Source organism: Sciurus vulgaris, assembly GCF_902686455.1.
Source record: "Sciurus vulgaris genome assembly, chromosome: 3".
Classification (NCBI taxonomy): domain Eukaryota; kingdom Metazoa; phylum Chordata; class Mammalia; order Rodentia; family Sciuridae; genus Sciurus; species Sciurus vulgaris.
This window is the reverse complement of record NC_136463.1, coordinates 177,913,852-177,938,986: the sequence shown is the minus strand read 5'-3', so window position 1 is coordinate 177,938,986 and position 25,135 is coordinate 177,913,852. Positions and strand designations below refer to the sequence as shown.

At 40.8% G+C, this 25,135-nt stretch overlaps 1 protein-coding gene across 4 annotated transcripts in view; it reads left to right on the top strand.

The window, feature by feature from the left end:
* Positions 1-25,135, top strand: part of COL4A4 (collagen type IV alpha 4 chain) — a 136,294-nt gene that overhangs the window by 84,319 nt on the left and 26,840 nt on the right. For all 4 annotated transcript variants that reach the window (XM_079132608.1, XM_079132609.1, XM_079132607.1 and 1 more), the window contains 11 exons: positions 176-283; positions 802-1,020; positions 2,906-3,067; positions 4,444-4,614; positions 5,156-5,299; positions 7,068-7,175; positions 8,527-8,708; positions 9,518-9,581; positions 11,143-11,217; positions 13,842-13,949; positions 14,570-14,677. In XM_079132608.1, the coding sequence (XP_078988734.1) occupies positions 176-283; positions 802-1,020; positions 2,906-3,067; positions 4,444-4,614; positions 5,156-5,299; positions 7,068-7,175; positions 8,527-8,708; positions 9,518-9,581; positions 11,143-11,217; positions 13,842-13,949; positions 14,570-14,677 (1,449 nt within the window). The remainder of the gene's footprint in view (positions 1-175; positions 284-801; positions 1,021-2,905; positions 3,068-4,443; positions 4,615-5,155; positions 5,300-7,067; positions 7,176-8,526; positions 8,709-9,517; positions 9,582-11,142; positions 11,218-13,841; positions 13,950-14,569; positions 14,678-25,135) is intronic.

Sequence of the window (25,135 nt, the reverse complement as noted above, 5' to 3'; positions counted from 1 at the left end):
TTTGTAATCCAGGGTAGGCAACATCTTTGCTTCCATAAAATAGAAATACCCTAAAAGAGACTTAACATAGAGATTAAAAAAAAAAAAAAAAAAAAAAAAAAAAAAAAAAAAAAACCTCATTGTTCCCATTTAATCTGTGTTTGTATTGAGTCTGTGTTTTGTTCCTATCGTTTAGGTCCAAAGGGATTCCCAGGCCCCCCGGGTGCTCCTGGGCCAAGGTGTTTGGATGGACAGAAAGGCCAACAGGGCAAACCAGGAATACCAGAAATTCCAGGTCCACCTGGTAAGTGAAGTACTTTCCTGCTTTGGGAACGTCTATTAGGAACTTTTAAATATTTCTAAAAATGAATGACTTTAAGGGAATGGTCTAGGGATTTCTCAGTAATGGGAAAATGGTTTTTCTTGATAACTTAGACCCTTAACTGTGTTGCGATAACTTGTAGATTATAATAATCTTATAAATATCAAGACTCCTTCTACCTGGAACTGTGAGTTATAGGCTATTACTTGTTTATTATATGGTTGAAACTGCTTAGTCCAGACAGAATGTTTGCCAGAGAAAGAAAGCAATGAGGGGATTGTCATTGGCTTATAGAAAATGCAAAGTTTGCCACTAAAGGTGGCAGAAAAAACATTGCCTACTAATTCTCTAAGGTAATAGCAGCATTGCCTTTTAAGCTTCTCCCAAGTATTAAGTACGTACTCCTATAATTTTTAGAAGTGTATTTTTATCAACTAACAGTCTTCTTATGTGTATAGGTGCTATACTTGTACACATTAAATGTCATTGTTGTTAAATAGGTTTTCGCGGTGACATGGGTGATCCAGGCTTGGGAGGTGAAAAGGGATCCTCCCCTGTTGGGCCCCCGGGCCTTCCTGGGCCACCTGGAGTGAAAGGTCAGAAAGGAATCCCCGGAGACCCTGCATTTGGTCACCCAGGACATCCTGGAGACAGAGGTCCCCCAGGCGTGCCAGGCATGAAAGGACCCAGCGGCGACCCTGGATGTCCAGGGGCAGAAGGTACGAGGGCTCTGAGGTCTCCAGCTCAGATCTGGAACAGGCCTGAAGAACGTTTACAGTACTTTGCTGTAGATAGCTAGAATCTAAACATTTCACCAAGCACCTTTCCTCACACGTAGGCATTGATTGCATTTCAAACAGCCTGCATCCCTGGCTTGCTTTGCGGTGTATTAGTTATCTTCAAGCGCAGGACAGTGGAGCAAGGCTCAGTCAACTCACTTCCACGCAGCAACAATGCATGTCTACCTGTGTTGACAGTGTCGGGGGACATTTGCTGCAGCTGGGTTAGCAGGTCAGGCAGTGAAACTCAAGGTGGGAAGATGGTTCACAGTGTTTTCTGAAATCATTAAGAGTTTTTCCAGGATCCACAATGGAGTTTTTCAGGTTTTTATATTAAAAAAACAATCTGGGAGTTATCATTAAAATGATCGTCTTCAGGGCCCCAGTCCTAAGAATTCTGACCCGTTATATCAGGGTCTGAACTTGGCTGAACTTGGCTGAATTGGGTGAGGGTGATCTCAATATGGTCCACAGACCAGATGCTGTTTGGGGCCTTTTCCTAATAGTGGATGTTCCAGCATGGTTTAGGTATCCACCAGTGCAGGTTAGTGTGGGCAGTCCTCTCTCTGCACATCGCGCATCCTCAGATTTAGCCAGCCATCGGCCAAAAATATTCAGGAAAAAAAACAAAACCCTGCCTCTGGACTGAACATGTACAGAATGTTTTTTTTTTTTTTTCTTGTCATAATTTCCTAAACAATCTAGTATATCAACTATTGACATAGCCTTGACATTGTATGAGGTAGCCTAAGTAGTTCAGAGGTGATTTGAAGTGTATGGGAAAATGTGTATGATTATATGCAAATACCAAACCATTTTATATAAAGAACTTGAGCATCTGTGGATTTTGGAATCCACAGGGGATCTTGGAACCATTTCCCTGAGGATAACAGGGATGACATGGAAGGGAAGATGAGGGGAGTAGGGAAATAAGGCCCTGTTTTTGCCCTCAGGGGGCTTACATGACAGTTTGTAAGTCAAAAATACTTATATGCAAAGAAACAGTTGGTAAGTAATGAGATCCAATAATACCACTTTCTCATTTAAAAACTGTATTTAAGGGAAGTGTTCAATAGAAGATGAATGTTACAGAAATACTCTCATCTTATCCATAGTGCAGGAAACATCAGAAATAATGAAGAGAGTTAAGTAAAATACACACACACTCATACACACACACACGCTCAAGAAATACTATTCACTTATTAGCAATGGAAATCATATTTGTAAAGATTACAGCAGGCAGAAAATATTTAGATTCAATTGTAAAATAATTCAATGGCTGTGTACTCTCATTTCTATTTTTTAAATGTAACTAATGAACCAAAATACTATGAAAACAGGAAAATAGGTTTTTTTAGGCTCGGGTATGGAATTACGGTGGCTTTATTTTTCTTTCTGAAGATGACACTGTGTTTCCAATATAGAAATTTGAGAGTATAAGTGATCAAATTTCTTACAAAATGCAAATTCATACAGTGCAAATTGGGTTTGTAAGTATTATAGAGATTTGGTGTAAATCCTGCTGCAAAGGTAGAGGTTAATTAGAATCAGGGAGAACCATGTGGTTTCCTATTTGCATAGGTAACTGCTTTGTCACCCACATAACCTTATCAAGTAACTCACTTAGCAACACATGGTTTTTCCATTCATTTGGAATTCACTGCATTTATGATAAGAAAAATCCATTTAGAAATTTAGCTCATTTGAGCCCTGAGTCAGGATCAAATATTTACTTCCAGTATTGACATGCACGGACAATTGATTAGAGGCCATCTGTATAGTTTGAAGGCATGAATGTCATGGATGCATTGTATCATTTCAGGGGTAGCTGGTGTTCCTGGACTCCCAGGTCTGAAAGGTCCAAAAGGCAGAGAAGGAAGTGCTGGATTTCCAGGTATCCCAGGTGAGCCTGGCCATTCCTGTGAAAGAGGCGCACCAGGAATCCCAGGCCAACCAGGACTCCCTGGGGCTCCAGGAAGTCCAGGTAAGTGTTGGCAGGTGTTGAGAACCTATGGGGTTCTTAACCTACTTAAAAATAAATAATCTGGTCTTTTGTTCTCTTATGGATATTGGCAGAAGCAGGAGTCTCAAGACAGAGACAAACGCTTTATTACTCCTGAGTTTTATGTTGGTTTGGGTCATTTCCCCATGTCACCCAAGTCCTGTGGCGTCAGCATGTGTGGGGCTGACTAGATGCTGCACATGCAGGGGGTTGCAGGAGATGAAGGAGGTGCTAAGCCTAGAAACCACCAGCAAGCCGTTTGCCGTGTTGCAAACACAGCCTTGAGAAATCGCTCAGGTAAAGAGCATCGGGCTTGGCATTCTCGCCATCTGCAGCGAGACATAGAGTGCAAGAGGCCTGTGAAGGACTGTCTCCCAGTACAGAGGCTCAGGGGCTGCTGCATGGCAATTCATAAACCAGATACATTTATTTCTATAGTTCAGGAAACTGGAAAGTCCAGGAACAAGGCATGAGAGAATTTGGGGTCTTGAGAGGACCTGTTCCTCAGAGATGGCAACTTCTACGCATGCTTGCATGGCAGAAGAGCTCCCTCATACCCTTTTAAAAAAATTTTTTTTCTTTGTAAATGAACATGATACCTTTATTTATTTACTCATTTATTCTGATGTAGTGCTGAGGATCAAGCCCAGTGCCTCACACATGCTAAGTTACAACCCTAGCCCCCCTCATACCTCTTTTACAAGGTCACTAAATCTTAGTCCTGAGGGCTCTATCCTCATGACATTCACCTTCTAAAGTCCCCACCTCTCGGAACTACCCCACTGGCCATTAAATTTTAACATGGATTTTGGAGAACTCATTCAGACCATACCAGGGGCTATTTGTAATATAATATTCATTTCGTTATTCTGTTACTTAAATCTGTTATTACTTCTGTCCAAATGCAAGAATGTGCCCACTTGAAAAATCTAAACAAGCTTGAGGCAAAATCTGCCACTACAGCCTTATTTCTAGTGCCAGTAATGCTAGATGGTGTTGCTCTGAGTCCTAAAATTCTCTCATCGCAGCTAACAGCTTAACAGGAGTTCATTTGACCAGAACTTTGAGAAGCACCTGAAAAGTTTTCTTCTAGTAATTTTCTTCTAGTAGTTTTTCTCCTCTAAAAGGACTTACTAATAAAATTTTGTTTTTAACACTTAGTCATTTTCCATTGGAATTAAAAACACAACTTTGTAATCTTCACACATCCCTGCCAGGAAATATTGATTTGCATTATCTCCCCTTCTTTTTATAGCATCCAGAAAAGCATATTCTTAGATGGATGGAAAGTTGTTTTGTTATCTTAGTTGGTATTGTTTTTTCTGCTCATCCCTTGTCTTCACTGTGGTCTGTCTCAGGTGCCCCAGGTTGGAAAGGGCAGCAAGGAGATGTGGGACCTCCAGGACCAGCAGGAATGAAGGGCCTCCCTGGGCTCCCAGGACTTCCAGGGGCAGATGGATTCCCAGGACCTCCAGGAATCCCAGGACCCTTTGGGGAAGATGGGCTGCCAGGTCCTCCAGGCCCAAAGGGTAAGTAGTACTTTTCCATGATTTCTCCCCATTTTATAAACTTGAAATCCACTGTCGATAAAGCCATTATGTATGACCATACTCAAAAACTTACTGTTCTGTAGCTTGACTCTGTCTTTCCAGTAATGATGCCTTCCTTCTTCATGTCCCTGTATTGTTATTTTCAGTGGCAGAATGTCCTAGTGTAGGTAAATGGGAAAAGGACCCATAGACACTTCAGCTCGGAGGACTGACCACAATACAGTCCTTGGTCAGGGTAATGCATGTTGCTTTGGATGGGCCCTTTGTCCTCATCCCATTCCCTAGTCCTCTTAAGGCATTATGAGATCAGGACTGAGAATCATCAGGGCCTGTGTGTCAGGTCTATGGGGTAGAACATAGGACTGGGTGAGGGAGCACCGCTATTAAAGATGGTGGAGTTGACAACTGTTGCTTACTGTCCCTGCAAACCCACAGTTGGCTGGGAGTTCACATCTCTGCGAGAGCCTAGACAACAGTCCTTCAACTGTTTTCCTAAAAGCTCATGTTCTTATTCCATCAGGACCCCAGGGGCTGCCTGGCTTCGCAGGCTTTCCTGGAGAGAGAGGAAAGCCAGGTCCAGAGGGACAACCTGGCAGAAAGGGAGAGAGTGGAGAGAAGGGCTGGCCTGGTTTCCCGGGAGATCGGGGAGCGAGAGGTGTCAAAGGTAAGCACACTTAACAGCACAGTGAGGCACCGTGTTGGTATTTGATCAGAACTTATTAATATGGTCTCTGAAAAATAAAATGGGACTATTCTACAGTTTAGATTCCCCTTCTTTTATAGTATTTGTTTCAAAATTTTAAACAACATTCATTTTTCTTACCTTTCAATTTTTTTTTGCCTACAACTATGGTAAATGAATTGCTCTATTGTTAGAAAAAAAAAATAACCAGTGGCTTATAACACATGGACTTACAGATGTTGGGTTTCAGACAACTTTCTCAGCTGTTGGAAGACCCTGTCCCCCAAACTCTGTTTCAATTAAACCAGGAATTGGTAGCTTCTTTTCTGTTAAGAGCATGACAGATGATATTTCAGGCTTTGTAGGCTACAATGGACTGTAGGGACAGCTATATACCTTAGTCTTTGGAACATGAACAGAAAATACACTTTTATTCATGGACACTGAAATTTGAATTTCATGTATTATTTTCACAAAAAAAAAAATATATATATATATATTCAATTTTCACAAAATACTATCTTGTGCTTTTGTCTTTGAGTCCTGCCCTGTCCCTAGCTACCCTGTTCCTGTAACCACTTAAAAGTATCAAAACCATTCCATGTTCTTGGGTTGTCCAAGAACTGGCAGCAGGAGAGATGTGGCCTGTGGGCTGTAGTTTGCAGAACTCTGGACTAGAATGAGCTGATCTTCATCTGGGCCATGAGTTCAGTTGCTCCCAAGTTTCATTTGAAGAAAGAGCTTTCATCACTATAAAAAAAAATTACGCTCAAGTGCACTGATTTAAATGTTCTGTGCCCCTTGCTGCTCAGTGTTTACCTTTACCTCTCAGCCCTGAGGCTGTGGTGGGTGACAGTACTGTTTCCAGTGTCAAGAGGAACTTTCAATCATTCTTAGAAACAAGTTTTGGGCCCTTAAAGCTGTATGGGTAAATAGTTTCATATTCAATTCAAATTACCTCTTCTTTTTAGTTGATTGATCCTACTATTTTTGTTTTGTTTTACTAGCTTGCAAATTACTTTCATAGAATCAGGAACCTACAGGTCACTCTTCTCTTACCTTAGATAAGTGATGTTTGCAATGTTCCAATTATTCCAATAAAAATTAAAAACTGGCCGAATGCCAGTGATGTGGTGATAAACAGGCTCTCTGAAATTTTCTCTTTGAAATGCCTGGTGTTGCTGACTGCGGGGGTACAAATACACCCACGGAGACATAAAGAATCTGCCATGGCTGACCTAACTTACACGTAGTTTGGCAGCCGCTGAACAGTGTTGGCAAAGTTTGGCAGGAAGAGGTCACTCCTTTCCTACCTTTTGGAAGTGTCTGTTTGGAAAACCACATTAAAACATGTGTCTGTTCTGTCTGTGTAAAGAAAGTAACAGAGGGTGTTAATGACGGGAAAGAGGTGGAACCAGAAATAAGACATGAGCAATTCGGATTTCACAAAATAAACAGACAGTTTGTAGACTGGAGATTTTCAAATCTGTCTTAACTCACTGAAGACTCTGGGACCGGTTTGGCTGAACTTAGCAGACTTCTCTGGTCCCCAGGGCTGGACAGCAGGGACAGGAATGCAGGAGGCACAGCCTTGCTTTCGATGGTCAAAGCTGGTGATGTTGTGCATCCTGTCAACTCCAGTGCAGTGCAGCGGGTTTAGTGGGGATTGCTCACCCGGAGGAGAAGTGGGCAACAGACAAGTTGCCCGGGTGGCATGTGTGTTTTCCTCTGAAATAATCCATCTCTACAGGAGCAAGGGGGCCTCCTGGATTTGAAGGAGAAATGGCTATCATTTCCATCAAGGGGAAGCCTGGGGAACCTGGGCCTCCCGGGGACAATGGCTTCCCAGGAGAGAGAGGTAAACAGACGTTTAAGGTTTCTTTTTTTTCTTTTTTCCCCATACATTTTTATTGGTGCGGTGTAGTTGTACATAATGGTGGGATTCATTATTACATACGCATACGTGCGCACAATAGAACAATGTAACTCGGCCAGTATCCTTGCCCAGTATTTCCTCTATCACTCCCTTTTCTCCCTCCCTCTGGTTCCTTTTTTCTACTCTACTGATCTCCCTTCGATTTTCATGAGCTCCCCTCCCTGTGCCTTTCTTTTCCTTTTTCCTTTCTAGTTTCCAATATGAGAGAAAACATTCACACAACCCTTGACTTTCTGAATTTGGCTTATTTTACTTAACATAATGTTCTCAAGTTCCATCCATTTTCCTGCAAATGACATAACGTAATTCTTCTTTATGGCTGAATAAAACTTCATTGTGTGTGTGTGTGTGTGTATATATATATATTTTCTTTATCTATTCATCCCTGGGTGGACACCAAGTCTGGTTCCATAGTTTGGCTATTGTGTTGTGCTTCTATGAATATGGGTATGCATGTCATCTTTACAGATAATTCAAGTCAACTCTTGCACCAACATGGAGATCAGGAAAGGTCATTTAGACATAATTACACATCCATGAATTCATGTACTTTTTTTTTGCTTTTTCATGCTAAAACTTAGCTAAAGCTCTCACACATTTATAGATTTGGATATTCTAAACTTGGATCAACTTGAGATACACATAAATCACTGGATCCAGGTTTAAAGTACCCCTGTTGTAGTCATTGATATTAAATTGAATAGTAATCAATGTCCAAGTCACTTTGGTGTCTCTCAAAGTTCAGTGTGCATATGATGTCACCAGAGGGTCTTCTAAAATTCAGTTTCTGAGCCCAGAGACCTGGGGCCTCCAGGGACTCTGTCCTTCTAACAAGCACCCTTATGCCATGCTGCTGGTCCTGGGAAAAAGTGCATAGAAAGGATTTTGACAATCATATTTGTATTTTCTAGCAAATTCAGACTTAATCTGCATGAAGCCTCCGTCCTTGTATTGGCTTTCTCTTTAACTAGTTGTCAGGGGGAAATGTTTCAACTTCTCTGGTAAGTTCTTCCTTATTTGAAAAATGAGTGTATTGGAGCCAATAACCCTATACACTCTGTCCTTCCTCTGGTAGTCCCGAGTCTGTTCCTGGACAGCATCCTTCACAGGGAGGTCATGGAAGCCAGAAACCATGGAGATGCAGCTTAGGGCAGGCCAGAGTTCCCACTGCCTTCGACTTCATCGTTTGAAAGGAGGGCTGATCTCTTCAGTGTGACTGTTGCCTAGCTCGAGACTTTAGCCGAGCAGTTCATAATACTTCCAACCTTGTCAGGTGACACAGGAAGTCCTGGAATGCAAGGGAGAAGAGGAGAGCCAGGAAGATATGGATCCCCTGGATTCCACAGAGGGGAACCTGGTCGAAATGGGCAGCATGGGCTTCCTGGACCCCCTGGCCCTCCAGGCTCGCCAGGCCTAAGAGGGTTCATTGGCTTTCCAGGGTTTCCAGGAGACCAGGTAAGGGGTTACTGCTGCAATAAAACCTTTCTGCTCTCAGGATCCCATAAGGAGCCCCGATTTGCCAGTGCACATCACTTCCCTTTCATGGGCTGACAGAATATAGGGGGTCACAGAGAGAGGAATGGAGTCTTCTGGAAGGCTATGGCATAGCTTAAATTCCTGACCAGTGCTGGTTCTTCTATTGTAGATGAGCAAGTCCCACACTACAGCCAGCCTTAAGCACCTTCATAGGAGACTCATCACAGGGCTGCTGGTTTAGGGGATGAAGATCATCCTGAAATATCACCCAAATTCTGGTTTCTAACCCTCATCAGATTTTGCTTTAACATCTGGTATTCATAATCATGAACAACATACTCTTGGAGAAACCACAATGTATAATAAATGGAGTAGCCAGTATCATACTTCATGAAAATGTGCAACTCAGTATCCATCTTTTGGGATAAAATAGATGTTTAAAGTTTATGGTATAACAGGACTTCTAATAATATTTTATTAAATATTGATTTGTTCATTCAAAACCTAAAATTCAAGTCATGTGGTACAACTACTGTTCTGTAAGCATGAATAGAGGGCGGTATGATAATTGTTGACATTAACAGCCCTAATTCTGGAGGAGCTTATCAACTTTTGAAAACTAGACACATGTGATAGAATGCTTGCAATGCTCTTCCAATTGTCTTTACCATTGCAAATTACAAAAAACAAATTGATAGCAGAAAATTATAACTGATTCAAGTCTTGCCTGTGCTTCTTGCATTGGAAACCTAATTTAAGGTTTTATTTTTGTTTCATTAAATTGTTAGGGTGAGCTGGGCTCTCCTGGTCCCCCTGGATTTTCAGGAATTGATGGAGCAAGAGGACCTAAAGGTATGGTTTGGAAATATAGTAGATACCTTTCAAGCTCATAGTCCTGGGTAATTGCACACTGTGGGTGATCATCTTAGCACTAAAAAGGTTGTCCTTAGATTCATCTGGACAGTCAAACACTCGAGACCCAAAGGTTTCTCATTCATCACTCAGATCCAAGGGCTCCAGACAGGAGGTGGTCTGCCTGCAGGATCAGCTGCCCTCCCTCCTCAGTGGGAGGCTGAGCAGCAAAACATGTAGTGACCATAGTCCCTCAAGGGGCAACTCAGGCACAAGGATACCAGCCCCACACCTGTAGGCAGTGTCCCCATTGACTAGAAGCCCCATGTCCCACAGGAGCCAGTCTTTCTTCTAAGGACTTCATAAGCTTTGCTATTAGGGCTCCAGCCAAAGCCATGACTTCTCAGCAGGTATAGTTTACTCAAGAATTCCCAAACCAGATATAATTTATAATTGTTTTTACATAAGCCAAGAGTCAACAATTTCTTCTCCCAAAATAAAAAACCAGATCATAAAAACTATCAGCTTCGTGGGACATGATCTCAGTTACAACTACTCCACCGTACTCTTGTAACATGAAAGCAACCCTACCCAGTATGTGAACAAAGGGGCGTGGCTATGTCCCAATAAAACTTTATTTACAAAATACATGGCAGATGGGATTCAGCCCCTCAGGTCTTAGTTTATCTTGTGCCAAAAATAATGTTGCCCAGTAAACACAACTGACATTGCACCTTCACCAGGCTTTGGGGGAAAGTGGAATTGAAAGTTAAAAAAAAAAGTTTTTCTCAAGGAAAGACTGGCTGAGTGGGATGGACCAGATTCCAATCCCTTGAGCAATTAGCCATGATTAAGAGTGGGGTCAGGTGCAAGCATCACTGTCCCAAGACCTGAGTGGGACCTCTTAGAAGACAGCATTAGTGGGCAGGTACTAATTACTCTCCTTATTCTCTCATAACCCCTCCTGCTGTCTGGCCCTCCCTCCAACTCCACTTTGAACTCCCCACTTAAAACTGGCTCCCTTCTGTAATGTAACTCTTTGTGTCTGGAATTACATTGGCATAGATGAATAGCTTTGTGGGACTGCAGGAGTCATTGCCTACAGTGGCCTTTGGGTATGCATCTCTTGTCAAGCCTTCATTAAAGCATACCTTTGTGATATTATTTTTACAAGGACACTGAACTGAGCTTCCTTGTAAGGGAGCTGGAAATGTAATTATAGCATCTGAAGCAGTGGCAATCTCTGCTTTTTTTTTTTTTTCTAAAACATAAGAACAGAATCTTGCAATACCAAGTAATTTCTTAAAAAGAAACCCAAGTTTGAAAATTTTTTAGGGACTTAAGAACTGAAACTTCTCAATATCTATAGTTTCTTATGCTCATTATGATCTATAAAGTTGGGTGTCCCTTCTTCTTTAGGAAAAAAAAAAAGTAGCTTTTAAACCATCTTACCCTGGGATCTTTGAAGGTAGTTTATAAAGACAAATGTGAAAGTTACTAACTCTGGTATATGAAACCAAATTTAATTTTCTTAATGTTCCATGTATTTTATTACTCATAGGAAACAAAGGTGAACCTGCCAGTCAGTGTGGTCCACCTGGTCCTAAGGGTGAACCAGGCAGCCCTGGATGCCAAGGTATAGCTACATATTTTTCTTATTAAGACATAAAAAGGTGTTTTGTTTGAAAAATAGAATCATTACTTTTATCCTTCAAACTGGTGATGAGTGTATCAGTATTTTCTTTCCTCTTTGCCCATTAAGACACAAAGCAGAAGAATCATGTGTAATGCCGCCCTGACACCCCTGGCCTGGTGGGAGAAAGGATCACGCACAGGGACTCCGTTTTCTATCATGCTTACATGACTATGGACAGTGACATGACAATACACTCCCCTAGGCTGGCCTCTATGTTGACAGAAGTCAAAATTGAATATTGCAAGCAATGAAAATGTGCACCATTTGCACCGTCTGCAGTTTAACAGGGCCACAGGTTAAACTGTCGCCTACTGAGGCAGCACAGGAGAAGGCAAGGGAGGTGTGCCGTGTGGAGCTATCGATGAATCTACTACAGTTCACTAAAAATCAGCCCAAACCAAACGAACACTAATCTGCATAGCCAACAAGAGATCGGAGCCTTTCCAACAATGATTCTTCCTTACCACTCACAGTTAATGTGGAGTCCCTCAGAAGGAGGCATGATAGACCCGCGAGGCCCAGCCTCCTGGAGGACACTGCCAGCTACAGGAGTGACCCATGGCAGAGGGGAGCTGGTGCTTTGCACGGCTTCACACTCCTAAGGAAAGAGAGGAGCGTTTGCATTCAAGCCAAGAGAACAGGACCCCCAGGAGGGGAACTGGTCTCAGGATATTTTGTTGCCTTGCTTTCTGCTCATGTGGAGCATAAATTTCTACTTCCTTTCCAGATCCTATGGGAGCATATATCAATCTTTAAATTATGCATGCCATTTGCTGAGCATGGTAGCATTTGCTTGTAATCCCAGGAACTTGGTTGGGAGGCTGTGGAAGGAGGACTCCAAGTTTGAAGCCAGCTCCAGCAACTTAGTGAGACCCTGACTCAAAAAAAAAAAAAAAAAAAGCCCAGTGTTGTAGAGGTCATTGGTGAAGTGTCACTGGGTTCGATTCCCAGTGCCAAAAGGAAGCAAACAAAAATGCTCTATTGGATTCAGGAATTCTACTCCTAGGAATTTATCTTAAGTCAGCAATCAGACAAGTGTACAAAGATGCATGCACAAGGATACCCACTTCACAGATAGAAAAAATGTCCATATGCAAGATGCTTGCTCAAATTGCTCATGCCCAAGAGCATTCAGCTGACAGTGGTCGGATTAGAAACCAGGTTTGCATTTATATGGGCCCCTTTACATTAAAATATTTTAGATTAGTAAATTTGTACATTACTTTAACGTTCCCCCTGGCAATAGCTATGCTTTATTTCATAGAACAGAAACTACGTCTAAGACGAATTATTATGGGAAATTTTATTTTCTTTGTTTTTGTGCCATAGACGACTAAAATGGAAGTTTAACAGGAAAAGAAGCTATTATAGTGACAAGACCTCCTGTCCCACAGTCCTCCCCCTCCCTTTCATATGAGTCTTTTATCTCTAATGCAGACGTGTGTATTCAGTCAGTACAACAATCTAACTGAAATGTCTAACTTAAATATATAGTTAGTGAGGAAAATAGTTTTGCAATCATCATTGTGGGGGTTCATAATAAACGCCAGAGTGAGAAGCTTCTGAGTCCGAGGTCTGCCTCCATCATCACTGCAATGGCTTTGGGCAAGTCGGTTGTCTTCTCTGCTCAATTTCCTCAACTGGCCCTGCATGTACTACAAGATTGTTCGGAGGAGCAAATGAGATACTTTGAAATAAGTTTGGAAACTGAAGATTCCTCCACAACTGTACAGTGCAGTCTTCAGCCACAGGTCTGCCAAATATGAGGAGGTCTTTCCACACTCATTGGTACTTTTATGGTTTCAGATTTTTTAAAAATTTAAGAGAGAAAGCCACTAGATACAATCTGTGATCTTGGCACCAAACTTGATGTGGACAAACCAGCTGTGAAGAACATTACGGTTCCAGTGTAGAATGAGCATAAGATGATATAAGGGGTTGTCATTCATTTTATTGGTTGTGATGACGTTATCTTTGCAATGTAGAAAAATGTTTCATTCTTAACTTCTCAAGCATTTTGGGATGGAATCCCATCATGCCTGTGATTTGCTTTAAAACACTTTGGCATTTAAAAATGTATTTTAAAAGAACCAAGATATCAAACTATTTACTAGAAATTCTACTCCTAGGAATCTTTTATAAGGAAATAATTAAATAGGAGAAAAATTGAAGGAAGATGTGTAAAGATCAATAGGCATAATAGCAAAGAGTTAGAAATAATGTGAATATCCAATGGTAGAAGAAAATTAGATTGATTAATTAAGATTGAATCATCTTTTAAAAATGATAATTAAGAGAGTAATTAAAAAATTACTTATGACACTAATTTAAAAATTCACAGTATAAAATTGTGGATATTATTTTCATGTCATATACATATGGAAAATTGTTAAGGTGGTTGGATGATGGGCATTTTGTTTTCAATCTTTCCTTAATAAGAAAGAAACTTAAGTACAAGAAAGTGAGAATAGAAAGAAACAGCAAGGACTGCTGTTGGTTATTTAAAAGATTCAATGTCTCAAAGACCATCTACAGCAACTCAGGCTGCAACCTTCCTTCTTTAGGACATGGTGGAGCCCCTGGAGATCAAGGTCTGCCTGGAGTTCAAGGACTGGAAGGACCACCAGGAAGGCCAGGCCTGCCTGGCTCCTTGGGACCACCAGGGTGTCCAGGTACCTTAAGAAGTCTGGAATCTTCCTAACCACTCATTATCTCTTGGCATAGCAGAAAGTCATTGTTCCCATAGACCTAGGCATTATTATTAATCTTTTGCATGTGGCTCTTCTGATTCCCAGTCTGTTCCTCTGGACAGGCCACTAAAACTAACCCATTGCTCACCCATGAAGTTGGTCTGTCTAATTGGGTCACACGAGTGACTGGGAGTAACCAAGACAACACCTGTGTCAGACACCAGAGGTGGTCTGACAACAGCAGCTCCTTTCCAGCTTTCCTCCTTCCACCTGCCACTCACAATGCCGTCCCCACCCTCTGTTTTAGACCTAAGGCAAAAATCACAGTTATAGCTAAGTGTTTTAATGATCCTTTTCCTGTCAATTCAGAGAAAAGGGGGCAAGTTTAAAATCATAAATGGCAACTTCAGTCATTTTGAAGTGTATTTTCTCCTTTTGAAGTTGTTTATTTTTCTCCTTAGAGTTAAGATTAGTTATCTAATCTAAGAAAAAAGTATGAAAATATTCCTGGTTACCTAAGAATGGAAAATGGAGAAGATTTCCCCCAGTGAATGTTACCATATATCATCAGGGTGTCTGCAGAACTTCCCTGTTGTCCTCAGGTGATCAGGGGATGCCTGGGCAGAAGGGCCATCCAGGAGAAATGGGAGACCCTGGACCCAGAGGTCTCCCGGGGGATCCAGGGATACCAGGACCTCCAGGAATACAAGGTAAGTCAAAAAGATGCCTGACCCATCAGACACATCCAGCCCCAAAAGAGCAGATGCGTAGCACCTTTCCGGACCGCTAGTGATTTCTCTGGCCATGCCATTTTCTCGTGGGTGCCACAAGCACCCCTGTTCTTCCTCCCATAGGGCCAGAGGAGGCAGTACCCACCTTGACCTTGACCTGCCTCCACCGGGGATGTCCACAGCGGTGGCAGCGCTGTCTCACTTCTAGGTGTTCATCCCGTGTTTTCCACGATGTTCAGTCTGCCATTTGTTCTCCCCACGGGTCAGTTGAGCTCCCCGTTATGCCATCGGTTCTGTGTCAGATGCTGGGCGTGCAGTTTTGAGGACTTGCCAGCAGATAGCAAGTTCTAGTCTCCACGGAACTTGTTATGTAGTAGAAAAGGCAGACAATAAAATATGTGTAAATAGGTGTTTACCAACTGTGATAAGGGGAGGGAAGAAAAGAGAAGGGTGTTATGGAAAAAGAGTAACCAGTATTCATTATCTTTGTTAGATAAAGAAAAATTGTTCCTGGTGAAAATATTTGGCCTTTTAAGGTAACAGAGGATGGGGTGTAAGTCTGGATATAATAATATAATATAATATAATATAATATAATATAATATAATATAATATAATATAATATAATATAATATAATATAATGTAATATAATATACTTGTTATTAACAAATCTTCAAGCCTGCTCACTTATCCAGGAAGCTTCTCTATTGAGTTCATTTCTCTTATTTTAGAAAAGGTATTTTTCCATATGTACTTCACACACACCTCTAGCATAACACTTATGTTGTATCCATTTGTTTACTTAGAGGGTTTTCTTACAAATGGAAGATGAATTCTTTAAACTTACGTGTTTTTTATTTTTACAGACTTCATTTTGATTCACTGTACACAAATGAGGTACAACTTTTCATTTCTATGGTTGTGCACGAAGTAAATTCACACCATTCATGTAATCATACATATGCATAGGGTAATGATGCCTGTCTCATTCCACCATCTTTCATACCCCTGCCCTCTCCTCCCTCTCATTTCTCTCTAGGTAATCTAAAGTTTCTCCATTCTTCTCTTAACCCCCACTCCCCCACCCCCATTATGTATCATCATCTACTTATCAGGCAAAACATTAGGCCTTTGGTTTTTTGGGATTGGCTTATTTCACTTGCATGATATTCTCCAATTCCATCCATTTATCTGCAAATTCCATACTATTATTCTACTTTATGACTGAATATTATTCCATTGTGTATATATATCACAGTTCCTTCATCCATTCATCTGTTGAAGGGCATCTAGGTTGGTTCCAGATTTTTTAAAAATTTTTATTGTAAACAAATGGGATACATGTTGTTTCTGTTTGCACATGGAGTAACAGCATACCGTTTGCATAATCATATATTTACATAGGGTAATGATGTTTGATTCATTCTGTTATTTTTTCCTTCACCCCACCCCTCCCACCCCTCTTTTCCCTCTATACAGTCCCTCCTTCCTCCATTCTTGCCCCCTTCCCACCCCCCCATTATGTGTCATCATCCGCTTATAAGCGAGATCATTCATCCTTTGGTTTTTTGAGATTGGCTTATCTCAGCATGATATTCTCCAAATATCAAATGTCATAATCTTATTAATCTTTATAGCTGAGTAATATTCCATTGTATATATACCACAGTTGCTTTATCCATTCATCAATTGAAGGACATCTAGGTTGGTTCCACAGTCTGGCTATTGTGAATTGAGCAGCTATGAACATTGATGTGGCTGTATCTCTGTAGTATGCTGATTTTAAGTCCTTTGGGTATAGGCCGAGGAGTGGGATAGCTGGGTCAAATGGTGTTTCCATTCCAAGTTTTCTAAGGAATCTCCACACTGCTTTCCAGAGTGTCTGCACTAATTTGCAGCCCCACCAGCAACGTATGAGTGTACCTTTTTCCGCACATACTCTCCAACACCTATTGTTGCTTGTATCCTTGATAATCGCCATTCTAATTGGGGTGAGATGGAATCTTAGGGTGGTTTTGATTTGCATTTCTCTTATTACTAAAGATGGTGAACATTTTTTCATATGTTTGTTGATTGCTTGTAGATCTTCTTCTGTGAAGCATCTGTTCATATCCTTAGCCCATTTGTTGATTGGGTTATTTGTATTCTTCGTGTAGAGCTTTTTGAGTTCTTTATATATTCTGGAAATTAGTGCTCTATCTGAAGTATGAGTGGCAAAGATATTCTCCCACTCTGTAGGCTCTCTCTTCGCATTGCTGATAGTTTACATTGCTGAGAGAAAGCTATTTAGTTTGAATCTATCCCAGTTATTGAGTCTTGCTTTTATTTCTTGTGCTATGGGAGTCTTGTTAAGGAAGTCTGATCCTAAGCCAACAAGTTGAAGATTTGGACCTACTTTTTCTTCTATAAGATGCAGGGTCTCTGGTCTGATTTCAAGGTCCTTGATCCATTGTGAGTTGTTTTTTGTGCAGGGTGAGAGATAGGGGTTTAGTTTCATTCTCTTGCATATGGATTTCCAGTTTTGCCAGCACCATTTTTTGAAGAGGCTATCTTTTCTCCATTGCGTATTTTTGGCCCCTTTGTCTAGTATGAGAAAATTGTATTTATTTGGGTTTGTGTCCATGTCCTCTATTCTGTACCATTGATCTTCCTGTCTATTTTGGTGCCAATACCATGCCGTTTTTGTTACTATTGCTTTGTAATAGAGTTGAAGTTCTGGTGTTGCAATACCCCCTGTTTCATTCTTCCTGCTAAGGATTGCTTTAGTTATTCTGGGTTTCTTATTCTTCCAGATGAATTTCATGATTGCTTGCTCTATTTCTGTAAGGTACATCATTGGGATTTTAATTGGAATTGCATTGAATCTGTATAGCACTTTTGGTAATATGGCCATTTTGACAATATTAATTCTTCCTATCCAAGAACATGGGAGATCTTTCCATCTTCTAAGGTCTTTCTCAATTTCTTTCTTCAGTGTTTTGTAGTTTTCATTGTAGAGATCTTTTTCCTCTTTGGTTAGATTGATTCCCAAGTATTTTTTTTTTTTTTTTTTGAGGCTATTGCTAATAGAGTTGTTTTCCTCATTTCCCTCTCAGCTGTTTTGTCACTTGCATATAAAAATGCTTTAGATTTATGTGTTTGGATTTTATAGCCTGCTATTTTGCTGAATTCATTGATGAGGTCTACGAGTTTTCTGGAGGGGGTTTTTGGATCCTCTAAATATAAAATCATGTCATCAGCAAATAGTGATAACTTAAGTTCCTCTTTTCCTATTTGTATCCCTTTAATTTCTTTGGTCTGCCTAATTGCTCTGGCTAGAGTTTCGAGGACAATGTTGAATAGAAGTGGTGAAAGAGGACATTCCTGTCTTGTTCTCATTTTTAAAGGGAATGGTTTCAGTTTTTCTCCATTAAGAATGATGTTGGCCAGGGGTTTAGCATAAATAGCCTTTACAATGTTTAGGTATGTTCCTACTATCCCAATTTTTCTAGTGTTTTGAGCATGAAGGGGTGTTGTATTTTGTCAAACGCTTTTTCTGCATCAATTGAAATAACCATATGATTCTTATCGTTAAGTCTCTTGACATGATGGATTATGTTTATTGATTTACGGATGTTAAACCATCCTTGCATTCCCAGGATGAACCCCACTTGATCATGGTGCATGATTTTCTCAATATGTTTTTGGATACGGTTTGCCAATATTTTGTTAAGGATCTTTGCATCTATATTCATCAAGGATATTGGTCTAAAATTTTCTTTCCTTGATGTGTCTTTTCCTGGTTTGGGTATGAGGGTGATATTAGCTTCATAGAATGAGTTTGGTAGGGTACCTTCCTTTTCTATTTCCTGGAATACTTTGAGGTATTGGAATGAGTTCTTCTTTGAAGGTTTTGTAGAACTCGGCTGAGAATCTGTCTGGTCCTAGGCTTTTCTTGGATGGTAGATTTTTAATGGCTTCTTCTATTTCATTGCTTGAAATTCATCTGTTTAAATTGTGTACGTCCTCCTGGTTCAGTTTGGGAGGAGCATATGTCTCTAGAAATTTGTTTATGTCTTCGGTAGTTTCTATTTTGTTGGAATACAGATTTTCGAAGTAGCTTCTCATTATGTTCTGTATCTCAGTTTTGTCTGTGATATTTCCTTTTTCATCACGAATTTTAGTAATTTGAGTTTTCTCTCTCCTTCTCTTTGTTAGTGTGGCTAAGGGTTTGTCTATTTTGTTTACTTTCTCAAAGAACCAACTTTTTGTTTTGTCAATTTTTTGAATTATTTCTTTTGTTTCAATTTCATTGATTTCAGCTTTGATTTTAATGATTTCTAGTCTTCTACTACTTTTGCTGTTATTCTATTCTCTTTTTCTAGGGCTTTGAGCTGTAATGTTAGGTCATTTAGTTGTTGACTTTTCATTCTTTTCTGGAATGCCCTCCATGCAATTAATTTTCCTCTTAGTACCGCTTTTATAGTGTCCCAGAGATTTTGATATGTTGTATCGTCGTTCTCATTGACCTCTAAGAATTTTTTTATCTCCTCCCTGATGTTTTCTGTTATCCATGTTTAATTCAATAGCATATTATTTAGTCTCCAGGTGTTGGAGTAATTTCTGTTTTTTATTTTGTCATTGATTTCTATTCTCAGTCCATTATGATCTGATAGAACACAAGACAGTATCTCTATTTTTTGCATTTTCTAAGGGCTGTTTTGTGGCATAACATATGGTCTATTTTGAGAAGTTTCCAGGTGCTGCTGAAAGTGATTTTGCTTGTTGATGGATGGAATATTCTATATATGTCTATTAAGTCTAGGTTATTGATTGTGTTATTGAATTCTATGGTTTCTTTGGTTGGTTTTTGTTTGGAAGATCTATCTAGTGGTGACAGTGGTGTGTTAAAGTGACCCAGAATTATTGTGTTGTGGTCTGTGTGATTACTGAAATTGAGAAGGATTTGTTTGATGTACAGGGATGCACCATTGTTTGGGGCATAAATATTTGTGATTGTTATGTTTTCCTGGTTTATGGTTCCCTTAAGCAGTATGAAATGTCCTTCTTTATTCCTTCTGACTAACTTTGATTTGAGGTCCACTTTATCTGATATAAGGATGGAAACCCCTGCTTTTTTACTGAGACCATGTGCATGGTAGGTTATTTCCTATTCTTTCACCTTTAGTCTGTGGATGTCTTTTTCTATGAGATGAGTCTCTTGCAGGCAGCATATTGTTGGGTCTTTTTTTTTTTAATCATTCTGCCAGTCTATGTCTTTTGATTGATGAGTTTAGGCCATTAATGTTCAGGGTTATTATTGAGATATGATTTGTATTCCCAGTCATTTGACTTATTTTTGGTTTTTAAGTTGGCTTGGTTTCTCCTTTGAGTGGTTTTTCTCTAAGGTAGTTCCTCCCTTTGCTGACCTCCATTGTTGTTTTTCATTTCCTCCTCATGGAATATTTTGTTGAGAACATTCTGTAGTGCAGGCTTTCTATTTGTAAATTCTTTTAACTTTTGTTTATCATGGAAGGTTTTATTTCATCTTCAAATCTGAAAGTTAGTTTTGCTGGGTATAGGATTCCTGGTTGGCAACCATGTTCTTTCAGAGCTTGAAATATGTTGGTCCAGGCCCTTCTAGCTTTTAGAGTCTGGGTTGACAAGTCGGCTGCTATCCGTATTAGTCTCCCCCTATATGTAATCTGATGCTTTTCTCTCGCAGCCTTCAAAATCCTATCTTTATTTTGAATGTTAGGCATTTTCATTATAATGTGCCTTGGTGTGGACCTGTTGTGATTTTGTGCATTTGGTGTTCTGTAAGCCTCTTGTATTTGATTTTCCATATCATTCTTCAGGTTTGGGAAATTTTCTGATATTATTTCATTGACTAGGTTGTTCATTCCTTTGGTTTGTATCTCTTGCCTTCCTCAATCTCAATAATTCTTAAATTTGGTCTTTTCATGATGTCCCATAGTTCTTGGAGATTCTGTTCATGATTTCTTACCATCTTCTCTGTTTGGGCAACTTTATTTTCAAGAGTAAATATTTTGTCTTCATTGTCTGAGGTTCTGTCTTCCAAGTGGTCTAGTCTTTTGGTGATGCTTTCCATTGAGTTTTTTATTTGGTTTATTGTTTCCTTCATTTCAAAGATTTCCATTTGGTTTTTTTTTTTTTTTTTTTTTTTTTTTTTTTTTTTTTTTTTTTTTTTTTTGAGAATCTCTATCTCTTTGTTGAAATGATCTTTTGCTTCCTGCAGTTGCTCTGTCAGTTTATTGGTATTATCATTCATTGCCTGCATATGCTCTCTTATCTCATCCTTTGCTTTGCAAATCATCTTAATCATGTATAATCTGAAGTCCTTTTCTGACATTTCTTCTAACATAGTCATTGGATTCTATGAATATAGAATCTAGATTTGTTTGGATCATTTTCTTCCCTTGTTTTTTCATGTTGTTCATGTATCTTCCCCTCTAGCTGTGCAGATCTGGGGTATTGCGGATTTCTCCCTATAGGCTTATAGTGGCCCTATAGGTTTCTAAAACCCTTTCTTTAAGGGGGGATCAGTATTAGCAGTGCCCAATTCAGACACTATGCAATCCTAGACCAAATAGCCCCTACGAGAACAATAACAAAAGTGTCATAATAACCAGAATGAGTTCAAATATTATCTTCAGTAAAACAAACAGATTTGCAATAAGGTCTGCAGTTTCAAATGGAGGATAAAGAGAATGCAGAGGGATGTAGAATGTGGCTGTTAATTGGATAAGAAAAGAATATACAGAAGTTCTAGATAATAGAAAGGGTGAGAGTGTAATCAAAAGAAATTGGATGTTAGCATGCAAAAAAGGGAGAAAGAGACTCTGAGGGAACAGGTAAACAAAAGGAAAAGAGAGCAAGAAAAGTAAAGAAATAAAAACAAATTTTTTCAATAAGGAGAAAAAAGAAAATCTACATTATAACAGTCATACAGTAATGAAACCACCCAGAGTTCAGTAGCCTGAGTCATGAGAGGTTCCTGACAATGAGCTTCAGCAGGCATCTCAGGATGGGATTTGCCCCACCTAAAGATTGGAGCTAAGGTTTCCAGGATTATCCAAGATGGCCGCTCTGGCTTCCACATGTGTTGGCAAATGGGAAGCTGCAGTTCAGGGTGTGGACGTGGTTGGCTGGAGGTCCTGGAGGTGGGATGCAGTTGGTCAGGCAGGGGTCCTGGAGGATGGGTGTGTTTGGTGTGGTTGCAGGATCCTGAAGGCCGGGTGCAGTCGGTCTGGGTTCCTGGTGATAGGGCACAGTCAGTTGGTCGGGGGGTCCTGGCAGCAGGGAGCAGGCAGTCGATGTGAGGGCCCCAGAGGCAGGGAGTGATCCATTGGGCTGAGGGATCCTGGAGACAGGGCTCAGTCAGTCCGGCCAGGGGTCCTACGGGGCCTGGCTGTTGTCTCAAAATGGAGGCAGCCACGTGTAATCAAACCTGCAGGTACTGTGACAGTGAATTTCCAGGCAAGAGCAGGCAGCTGGTGCTCCACTGGCGGTTGGTGATCAGTTTGCTGACTGTTGTTGGCTGATCGGGAGGTGAACCTCGTGCGCTGGGTGATGGATAGGTGTAAGGAAGGGGATGGACAGGCGAGAGGCAGGCAAATGGTGGATGATAGACGCCTGACAGTGAGCAATCTGCACTCAAAAAAGGCGTCGGTATGCTGGCAGATTGCAGGTGATCACAGCAGACAAATGGGGTAAACAGCAGGGGATCGATAAGCAGCAAAAACTGCCTCACCAAGAAACAGATATCCTCTGCTTGAAACTGGAGTCACGGAGGGACAAGGAAGCAGCCTCCTTCTAGTCTGCCATCTTGGATCTCTGGTTCCAGATTTTTTAAAAGGAGACCTTTTTATATCCTTGGTACCCAGTAGAGACCCATTTTTAAAAAGCATTGGGTTGACAGTGTGAGTAAACAAATAGACAAACCCAAGACTATGCAACTGAGTCAGTGGCCCTGAGATTGAGGGTCTAAGTGCTCTTGCTCCCCTCCTGCTCCTCTCCCACCTGCCTTCTGCTCATTGGCTTATGTATACACTGGATGTTAGTAAAGTGGAAAGGGCCTCCTCTCAGGAGAATGGACACCAGTTTCAGGATTAACCATTTCATTGTTTTGAAAATCCAAATTCTGGTTTTCTGTTCTTTCCCTTCTTTATTCATTGGCTAGCTTCCAAATAATTCCAAACTTTCAGCAAGTGGTAGCGTGATATGTATTCCCTGGGGCAAGACTGCAGAGGGAAGCTGTTTTGAAGCATTGGTACAACTTGTATGTCTCCACACGGCAGAATAACTTGACAAGGAAAGCTCCTGTCACCAGACAGCCTGGCCCCTTGTTCTGCCTCTTCGTGGACGTTTTCAGTAATGGGAGGTCCAGAGATTGGTGATGAATTTAGGGTGTCAAACAAAATGATCCTTTGGTTACTTTTAAAGTTTCTCTGGTGATGGAAGTCATTTCCTGCCTCTGGCAATCCCTACATCTCTTATGGGGTATTCCTTGACCTTTTGTGTGTGTGTGTGTGTGTGTGTGTGTGTGTGTGTGCGTGTGTGTGTGTCTGTAAGAAGTTGGTAATGAACCAAAAGAAAACATTTCCTGTTATTAACCACTTCTACTGGATTCCCTCTCCTTTCTACTCTCATAACATATACCCAGTGTCACCACAATGGCAATACTCATACTACTGTTGTTGATGCTTCTTTACCTCGCTTTAGTTTGCATTTATCACATAACTTCAACATGACATGTCACTAAAAACTAATAGCCAATGAATTTATCCATAGCAAATCTTCATGAAAAGCAATCCCTGATCTCATTGGAAGTCAGTGCAATGAAGTGGTGAATCTGTTGGAAGGGACAGCGAGGGGGTGACGGGAGCAGCTGCAGTGGTGCTTCCTGGCCATGTAGTGACACTGTCTCACTGCTGACAGCCCAAGAAGGCATCCATCTACACGAGACAAAGCCGTGAAATACATTCCTAAAGGTTAAAGCAGCTGCAACGCCCGCCCCCAGTTGCAGTCGATCATGCTGATATCAAAATGAACCACGCTCCCGCAGAAACACTTTGAACTGAGAAACTAAATATTTGAAGTATGTTCTAAATAAGTCAAGGAGACTGGTTATCTTGTTTGAACAAACCAGCTGCTGAACTCAAGAGTTGTTTGCTCTACTAGAACAGGCCATATGGATTTTGAGTCCTGCTTGTGTTCAATCAGATTTAAACTTTAACTTAAGCATATGCTAAAAGTGGCTTGATTCCCAGATTTAAATTTTTGCGCACACAGTCCCTCTAAGAAGCCCAGTCCTGGGATGGGCATTAAGGTAAGGTTGTTGTAATGGAAAACTAAAGAGAATTATTTATAGACTGACAACACTATACAGAGTGTGGGTTGGGTAAGGAAAATATTTCACTTTTAAAAAGCACTCTGAAAAGTCCTTTGTCAGGAAAGCAATGCCACGTGCCTTGGAGTGATGGAATCGTCCCTCCTTGTCACAGCTAGATTGTTACTCTCCTGCCCCAGCCTGCAGCACTTACCACACCTGGCATCACTGCCTGCCTGTTCTGTCATGACAGTATCATTTTTCCCACCTTCCCATCAGTATGTCACGAGACACATTTGGTCACTGAAGTTCGGTGCAGGTGGAAACCTTATCTGTGCCTTCAGTAGGCATTCCTGCATTTGATGAATTTCTTTGAAATTTTTAAAAAATCTCATTGCAGTATTATTTTTGATAAGAATATTCAAGTTTCTTCAACCATTAGCTCTAGTCATCAAAGTCTCTCCTTCCCTTCAGCTTTAAATTTGGGGTGGCCAGCTCTCCCTTTTTGCCTGGACTGAAGGGTTAGCTGAGGATATGGAACTTCTGGTGCTAACCCAGGGAAAGTCCCAGGTTAGCGGGGACACATTGGACTCCCTATCAGAAGTGTAGACCAGTAGAAGTCTCCTGGGGTGCAGACGTTCCAGGCTTTAGAATAAAAATACAACCTGAGAGTGAGAATCCAGTCACAAAGAGCAGGCTGGCTAAGACAGATGGGAGGCCAACTGTGCTGGAGAGATGAGATTTACTGAGGAGAGGAAGAGAGCACCCTGTACCCTGAGAGCAGTTCCATGCAGCCTTAAATGATGGCTGTTAAGCAGAAGGACAGGATGATCAGAGAGGTGAATAAAAATTCCTCATTACCCAGGAATGTGCTTTGTTAGCCTAATTGCCTCTCATCTGCACTGTATATATTTTATGCATGAACAACTTTCTGATTTAGAGATGGGATTGATAAAAAGCTTTCAGTCAAAAGGAAAAATTACCCTTAAAACCCTCCCCAGATGTAGCTGCATTCAATTTAGAAAGATAACATTAGGTCAGATAAGGGTCGGCCAGTTCAACAATGGCAAGGGGCTGGGCTGGGACAACACAGGATCTGGATGTG